The sequence below is a fragment of the Acomys russatus genome, chromosome 3 (genome assembly GCF_903995435.1).
Source record: "Acomys russatus chromosome 3, mAcoRus1.1, whole genome shotgun sequence".
Lineage (NCBI taxonomy): Eukaryota > Metazoa > Chordata > Mammalia > Rodentia > Muridae > Acomys > Acomys russatus.
Genome location: NC_067139.1, coordinates 7,477,847 through 7,486,649, shown reverse-complemented (window position 1 = coordinate 7,486,649; position 8,803 = coordinate 7,477,847). Strand labels below are relative to the sequence as shown.

Sequence of the window (8,803 nt, the reverse complement as noted above, 5' to 3'; positions counted from 1 at the left end):
GAGAGGCTGAACACATCCATGCTCAAGTAGAACTTCAAAGCTTTGGGACTGAACCCAGGGCCTCATTTCAGTGCACACAGATATTTTAAATGCATGACATCACAGGTTCACCCATGTTGGGGTACCACAGGCGTTAAAAGACAGGATTACAAGCCAGATAAAAGAACTTGGTTTCCGGTCTTTTCCTCCATGTGGTATTCCAGCTGTCATTGTTATTTTTATTTTCATATGTAGGAGTGTTTTGCCTGCATGTATGTATGTGGATCATATGTGTGCTTCATGCCTACAGGGGTCAGAAAAAGGCATCAGATGCCCTGGAAAGGGAATTATGGTTTTGAGCCCTCACCATGTGGGTGCTGGGAACCAAACCCAGGTCATCTGCAAGAGCAACAAATGCTATTAACTGCTGAGCCTTCTCTCCAGCCCCCAGTATCTTGTTTTCTTTTTCTTTCGGCTTCATGTATTTAGGCTGGGTTTGAACTCCCTATGTAACCAAGGATGGCCTTGAACTCCTAATCCACCTGCCTTAGCATCACGAGTGCTGTATAAACAAGCATGCATGTCCACATCATTTCTAAAATGAGTACACTGTACTCGGAGGTACTTTAGAGACAGGAGAGAAGAGTGTTCCTGGCGTTGCAGCCTCCTCTTGTCCCCACGCTATTTGCGGCTAACGCTCATCAGTTCCGCACTTAAGATGGCTTCCAGAAGACCTGCACCCCAGCTTCTGTCCACTGGTTTTACCTACATGTTTTCTCCCTTCCGTCTTCCAGACCTACTCATCAAACCCTCATTTCCAACCAGATCTTTCAGAAATCTTTCCTGAGCAGGCGTACAAGGAATCTGTCCTGCAAAATTTGATACTTATTTTCCACCACTTTATTCCAAAACATGCTGAGCATCAATTCCATGGCCCTTCTACTGTAACTATGGCAGATTTTCACAGCCCAGGCTAGGTTGCAAACGCTCTAGAACTCTGGAGTTAGACTTCCTTCCTTCACAGCCCCATGCAATGGACAGTACACAGTGGGCGCTCATCAAATATTTATGGTCTCTGTATAGCACCAAGGGCTGGAGCGCTGCCACCAAGCATTACAAATACAGCATTCCTCATCAGCCTACACTGTGAGATGGCTTCCCTGTGGTCACCACAGAGAGTGTTCTGGCTCCTCTGTGAGTAGTCTGATGAAGGATGAGAGTCGAGTTCTGCCTGAAAGATTCCCCACACTCATTGCACGAATAGGGAGCACTTCTGCTATGAGCTCTCTGGTGCTTACTAAGGTCTGACCTCTGTCTGAAGGTCTCTCCGCACTCATCACACTGGCGGGGCCTCTCCCCAGTGTGGACTGCCTGATGCTCCGTGAGAGCTGACCTGTGAGTAAAGGCCGCCCCACACTCAGCACAGGTGTGGGGCCTCTCTCCAGTATGCGTCCGCTCATGTTCTGTAAGGCTGGCTTTTTGAGCAAAGGCTTCTCCACATGCACTGCACTTGTAGGGATGAGGCCTGGTGCGGTTCCTCTTGTGTTGAGCAGGAGCAGTGGGAGCGAAGGATTTCTCCTTGTGGTGGGTCTCCTGATGGGCCACAAGAGACGAGTTGTAAACAAAAGCTCTCCCACAGTCGCTGCATTCAAAGGGTTTCGCACCAGTGTGAACTCCTTGGTGCTGAGTCAGTGTGGAGCGGCGATTGAAACTTTTCTTACACTGAAGACACTGATACGGTCTGTTTCTTCTGTGGCTCTTGAGATGGTGAAAGAGGCCTGCTTTCTGGCAAAAGGCTTTGCTGCACTCATTACAGTGGTAGTGCTTTTCTCCCGAGTGAAGCCTCTGATGTTGATTGAGAGCTGACCACTGGCCAAAGGCCCTGCCACATTCGTTACACTTATACGGTTTCTCTCCAGTGTGTACCACCTTGTGCCGAATAAGAACAGTCCTCCACCGGAAAGTTTTCCCGCATTCTTCACATTTGTAGGGCCTGTCTCCAGTGTGCACCCTCTTATGCTCTATGAGGCGTGAGTGCTGACTAAACGTCTTCCCACACTCCTCACATCCATGCAGTTTTCGCCCATTTTCATTCCGCAGCGGCTGGCTGTCTTCACCGGAAGCACCGGAAGGCTCCTCTGCAGGCTCTTGGGTTTCTTCACGCTGCAGTGCGCCCTTTGCCAATCTGCCGGAGGGAGTCTCCTCTGTTTCCATTCCTTCACGAAGGCCTTGCTTTAGAGTTGCGTTCCTGGACTCACTTCCTGTCTTCACACCTGAAACTACAAAACGGAGCCTGCATGTTACCTGCTGTCCAGGCAGTAAACGGTGGCTCCTGAAACTAACAACATAAAGTTACTCAAGTGAAAGTCCCGTCAGCCCCCAGATTCTACCACAAACTGTAAAACTGCATCAGGACACAGGAGGAGTCAGATGGAGACAGCACTCAGGACACGAGGCGGGAAAGAATAACTCACCAGAAACCCAGGCAAAGGGAAGCTGCACTGTTGGCAAGAGAGACAGTCCTCCTCCCAGGGGGAGCTCTACTCCATTATCAGACAAAAATGAGGTAAATGGCACAGATACAGTTTAAAAAAAAAAATTTTTTTTTTAAATTTTATGTGTGAGTGTGCACACTCACTTTGGAACCTGGTTCTCTCCTAGCGTGGACTATGGGGATAAACTCAGGCTGTCAGCTTTGCATAGCAAGTACTTTAACCTGCTGAGCCATCTTGCCAGCACAAGGTATAATTTTTCACTCGCTGAATTTACCTAATTAGTTTGGCATCACACCGTACACACAAAATGGTTATCACAAATTGCTGGTATAAATGCATCCAAATTCTTATGGAAAGCAATTTTGCAATTAACTACTGAAATTATAAGAGTACATAACTTTTGGCACGACAGAACGACAGATAGGAATCTATGCTATGTTCTTTATTGTAGCACCATTTGTTGTAAGAAAACACCAAAGACAAATGCCATCAGCAGTGGCTGGCTAACCTGCTTTGAGTTTTGTCTATATTTTTTAATGCTAAGCAACTGTTAAAAAATAAAAAGTGCAAGAGTCTAGCATCTTAGTGTAAATGAGAAGAAACTGTTTACTATAAAAAGTATCTAGAAGGTCAACATAAAAAAATTAAAAAGGGGACAATTTACTTCAGAGTTGGGGGAGGAGACTAGGTGAATAAATGACACAGAAATTTATTTGTTGGATATTTTTTATAAATCCTTTTAAAGCCGTAAGACAGTTTACCTATTAAAAAAATCAAAAACTAGAGGAAGCAGAGATGAGTATAGCAGTGAGTCTCTGTTTAGTCACCACCGTTACCATTTCTGCCACGTTCATCTTACTGTGCCTTCACTTGTAAGTAAATACTTCTTTTTCTCTCAGACTACCATGTAGCTGCAGATACCATGGAACAAAAATGTATTTACTAAAAGGACTGAGGATATAGTCCAAGTAAAAGACAGAAATGCTGCTAAATAGGTCAAACTCTGCAAATAGCAGAGAGGTCAGAATAAAGGATTATAGCTGACAGAAGAATAAAATTAAGTAAACCTAAACAACATAAAGCCAGAATTTAGAAAATTACTAATTTTATAAGAAGAAAAGGCGGCTGCAGATGTACCTTAGAGAGATACAGGGCTTGTCTGGCATGCATGAGGCTCTGGGAACTAAAAGGTGACAAACCATGACACATGGAAGTTTACACATGAGCATCAGGTTTCTGGACAGGCATGCCTGACTTTAGTGAAACAGCAGGAAGTGCAAATGAGCCCTCGGCTCCTGTCTTGGCCCTGCCCTTTCTTTTCTTCTTTACCTCGCTCCTCTTGGCTGTCGCATTCTGCAGGTTCACACTTCAGCTTGCCTTTTACAGACTGAAGGGAGGCACTGGGTTCTTGCTCTGCTCCTAGAGGCTTCACCCCCTGAAAGGGCATTTCCTGCTCTTCTGTTTGGACTGCGACCTGAGGGAAATGAGAGACACACTACAGCAAACAAGGGTGTAGTGTTCACAGCCTTGGCACCTGGCCTGCTCAAGCCTGAAATGGCTTCGTTCACAGCAGTCAGCCTGCCTGGATCCCACTCATTTTTCAAGGTCACTTTAAAATGTCACCTTCTCCAGGAACTTTCTTCCCCGCCTCCCCGGCTAATTTTCTTTTCATTTTTCTGTTACTTTTACATCTTTGTCTAGTGCTTAAAGAATGGAGATGGGGAATGGATGAAAGGAGAGATGAAAAGAGAAAAAAGGGATCCAGGAGGAAAGGGCTGGAGCTGGCTCAGCGGCTAGGAACACTTGCTGCTCTTCCGAGGACTGGGATGCAGGGTTCCCAGGATCCACCTTGGGTGACTTCCGACTGTCTACTAATAGGCATAGCTTCCTAAAATGATTCCGTTAATTCTACTTTTGACCTACAGGCCTCTCCACCACCACTGTAGAATTTATCCAATATAGTACCCCGAGTGATTATTTCAAATTTTACTTTATATTTTTCTTCTCCTCAAAGCTAGGCACTAACTTTCCATCTACCAAAATCTAAATTCTTTATAATGGCCTGTAAGTGCCTACACCATACAATTTAGTTCTTTCATCTTCTCAACAAAGTATTTCTACCCTAGACATACCAGCATCACTCGAGGCTTATGTAGTTAGCATTGCCTCTGCTTGAAAGCTCTGTGACCCGTCTCTTGAGAGGCACAACCCTCATTTTCTCTACTGTTTTTTAGCATTCATCTTAGAAGGCTAGACTCTACACAGGACCTTGTAACACGGTGTTCACGGCTGCATTCCAAGTGTCTTTGATGGCGTGTGGCACAAAATGAGTGGGCCTCAAAAGCCTGCAGAATGGCCACCGATAGCCTTCACCTCTGTCAGGAATGTCTTCACCAGCTCTCCTCATGCAGCCATGATCTCATGACCCTGTCTCAAACTGCTGGACTCCTCCTCTCTCTCTCCCGGCTGTTTCACACCCGAATGTCAGACTACACTTTCACCTCACAGGTTCGTATTCTGCATACCGAGATTTCTTAAGTTCAGCTCCTCTGACATGCTCTTGGCCAATTAATTCACTTACTGCTGTCTGAGGCTGCCTGCCTGTGTGCGGTAGGACGTGTAGAATCATCAGTTATAACAACCAATACTTTTTCTAAGAAACTGCCGTATTTCCTCTTTGGCTCAAAATTCCCACTGGTTGAAAACTAGTCTTGTCATAGTTAAGACAAGAATAAAGAAGGTCACTCTTCTGCCTCTTTGACATACTCTGTATAGCTCACGTAGACGATGGAGAGATGCAATGCCTTTGTCCTAGAAGGACACTTACCCTGAGAGGCTTACGGTCGACGTCATGGACTCTGTACCTCAGCTTTTCTACTCAGACTTCGCCTTTCCAGGACAAAGGGGCTTTTTACACCGCAAAACGCCATTCCCCACTCTAGCCCTCCCATCTAGCTTTGCACTCATTCATGTCCACGTCTCAGTCGCTTAGGATAGTGGCTCTGAATTTTCTGTCTTCTGGTTTAATGCAGAATCGGGGCAGCGGACACATACTGCACGACTTTTCCTGGGAGGATATGAGCAGCCTTTTTACTCCAGGCAGGGCACTGGTAACAGACCAAATAAAGATCCCAGCTGAATCTAGCTTGGCCAACCGATGAGTTTCTTGAACTTGCTTACAGCCCAGGTGAAGGGATTTAGACGCCAGGGTGACAAGTCCCTGGTGAGGAGTCCATCAAAGCATTGGACTCTTGCTGTCCACCAACAGCTAGGGGACGGAGGGATTAACAGCTGGTCCCCCACCAGCGTTTCTACCGGGAAATTTTTTGGGGAACACAGCCCCATCACCATGCGCACAGTTATCACAGTACAGTAAGCTAAGACCAGACAGGAGTGGTGGTGCACATCTCTGCAATCTCAGCCTTATGTGAGATAGGAAGATTACAGGCTCAAGGCTAGGATGTGTGTGTAACATACAAGTTCTACCCAGGAAATTCTCATGAAACCAAGCTCCCATGAAACTGACGTCCCTTTGGATCCACTTGCGTGTCAATACACTTTGTGAGAAAATGCTATACTTCGCCGTGGCCTACAAATTCACAATTTTAGGAGACAGAGCCCCCTCCCCCTCCCCCCCTTTTTTTCCTTACCCGATATCCTAGTTCATCCAGCTCTCTCTCTAGATCCTCCAGGACGGTCACCACCTCCTCCACGCTCTCAGGATTCTGCTCCCGCACCCAGGCCTGCAGCTCCCCTGGCAGGATGGTCAGGAACTGCTCCAGCACCAGCAGCTCCAGGATCTGCTCCTTGCTGTGCACGTCTGGCCGCAGCCACTGATGGCAAAGTGTACGGAGCTGGATCAGAGCTTCCCGGGGTCCAGACGTTTCCCGGTAGCAAAACTGTCTGAAGTGTTTTCGGAAAACTTCTCTGTTATAAGTCTTCATTTCTAGGCTCCAGTCTTGTCTGGTGGTATACTTACACTCTTCCTCCAGCTTGCTCTCCAGAAGCCCATCCTGGTTCTTACAGGTCTTGGGATCACCAGGAGAAGCCATCATAGCTGTATGAAAGATTTATCAGTGTTTCGAGTAAACTCACTTGTGGACCTAACGGATACGCCATCACTATCAACACAAACTACCATAAGCAAATACTGCATATTCTAAGAATTTAAGTGGGACAGTTGAAAGCCTGCCCTCCAGTTAATTTTTGGATCAATACAAGTACTTTCACAAAAATAGACAAAAGTGAAAAAGATGGCAAGTCGACTTCAGGAAATAAGGCTTGGTAAGAAACTTATCTCCACTTAACTCGTAGAGTAAAACACAACTAACTGAAATTAAAAAACAACAACAACAACAAAAAAAAAACTTTAGACTGAGTAGACGGCGTTAGGGAAGAGCGAGTGCTGCCTACCAAGTGCGAAGTTCAATACCAGTATCAAAAAAAATAGTGGGAAAGAAAAGAAGATTAGACAACTAGGGTTCGCACGACTTGCTGCTTTTGAGACTTTTCTTAAAAAATGCCTTTAGCTGGGACTTAATCTATCCCTAAAGGTTAAGGGGAGGTTACTCTGCCTTTCTTCTGCCCCTCCGTTTCTGTGATTCTAAACCTGTGTTCTGCAGCGGGCCTAGGTCCCCGCAGGCTCTAAGCCCCAGGTGTACCCACAGGCGTCCACGCCGCGGCCCTGGTGACCTTTCCCCCAAGAGCGGAGGCCAGGCAGCGTCCTCCCGCCAGCCGGGAGCTCGAGCTCGCTCACCGCAGCGCTCCTGCGCAGAGAAGGAGACTGCAGCTCGCCAAGGAACCGGAAGTCATCGCGCGAAACCACCAAGGCCGGAAGCGGTGGAGCCGCGTCGCTAGGCCGGCACTCCCGGAGCCACTCTGCGGAGCGTGGAGTTCTTCTACTCAGTGGTTCTTCCTTGCGCCTGCGCGAGAAAGCCGGGGACGTAGAGGATCACCCGTAACTCGGTCTGCGTCTCGGCGTCTCTGAGATTAGTGATACGTCAAAGAGACGTTCTCCCGGATCCTTTCCGACTGAGCAAGCTTCCTCAACGCGGATAGTCTCCTCAACCACAACTCGTGTCCTTTTTTATGCTGACAGTATGATTATAAATTTGAAAAGCCAGGACGGTCAAAGGGGAAAATATACTAAAAGGATAATTTAGTAAGTTAGCATATAAACAACCTTAAAATCGGCCTTCGTATATACCTGTGTGAATGAAAAGGCCTCCGCTACAAAAGCAACAACAAAAATACTCAAGAGATGTGCCACATTTACTTGGGAGAAACTTTAAAACACCCTTTAAAAGCCAAATACGAACATAAATAGGAAGCAATACACTTTTCTTGGATAGAAAAGCTCAACAAAGTAGCCACCACTCCTTAAATATGTTTGCAACACAAGCTCTCCAAGACATAATTTATTATCGAGCTAAATGTGTGTGGACTGTGGCTCGGGAACATGGATGTAGGTTACCAGAACAAAAATTAATAAATCAAGACGACTTAGAAAAACAACTGGCGGAAATGTGAGTTGGGTGGGTGATTACTATCTCTTAGCCTTTGGAATGGTGGAATCTGTTAGTACCTAACTAACAGAAGGTCATTAAGTTAGACGTAAAGGCAGGCAATGAATGGTTATAACGAGAGCTAAATGCAGAACAAGACCATTTGTCTCTGGACCTGCAACTTTAAAACCCTCTGCAGCCACCTAAGTTCTACTCATTCAATCAGTCTTGTAGAATCTAACACGGATGGGCTATTTTACCCCCTGGGAACATCAGTTCACACAAGGTAGATATTAGCAGACCTGGATGTCATTAGGGTTAGACACCCCACCCCTACCCCACCCCCACCTCATAGTCAAGAACTGAAACTGCAGCACTCTGGTTACTGCTCAAAAGAATACTACTTACATCACACGTCTGAGGCTATTAACATAACGTTGGTACGTGAGCTTTAATAAATAAGTAGCCAGAGGCTTTCTGGTAAAGGAGAAAGATACAACATTGCCACTTTGTAAGACTTGGTCAAATGGGTCTGTGAACCACAGGAATGGGAAAACACCCCCCCCCCGGGAAAGGGGGTGTCTGGTCTAGAGGCTTTGTAAATAGCTCCCCTACAGTGTAAGGAAAGCTATTTCCCATTGTCCACCCTCACCTCTTATGACTGTGCTGTCCTCTATTGGACAGTGGGCTTGTCTACCTGCTATGCTGCTACTCCGTTTGTCTCATTTAAACTAGTTCAATAGAAATCCAAGGACGGAGAGGCCAAAAGGGTCCAGAGTGAGATTCCTGTGATAACGTAAAATGCCTGCATATTTGGTAGGTCAT

At 46.3% G+C, this 8,803-nt stretch overlaps 1 protein-coding gene across 1 annotated transcript; it reads right to left on the bottom strand.

Annotated features, from left to right (window-relative positions):
* Positions 1 to 269: 269 nt before the first annotated feature.
* Positions 270 to 6,769, bottom strand: Zscan12 (zinc finger and SCAN domain containing 12). Its single transcript, XM_051168351.1, has 3 exons — positions 6,125 to 6,769; positions 3,804 to 3,948; positions 270 to 2,258 (listed from the first exon to the last, which is right to left on the bottom strand). Exons 1-3 carry the CDS (start codon positions 6,527 to 6,529, stop codon positions 1,114 to 1,116), a joined length of 1,695 nt encoding a protein of 564 aa, XP_051024308.1. The 5' UTR covers positions 6,530 to 6,769; the 3' UTR covers positions 270 to 1,113.
* Positions 6,770 to 8,803: the final 2,034 nt, after the last annotated feature.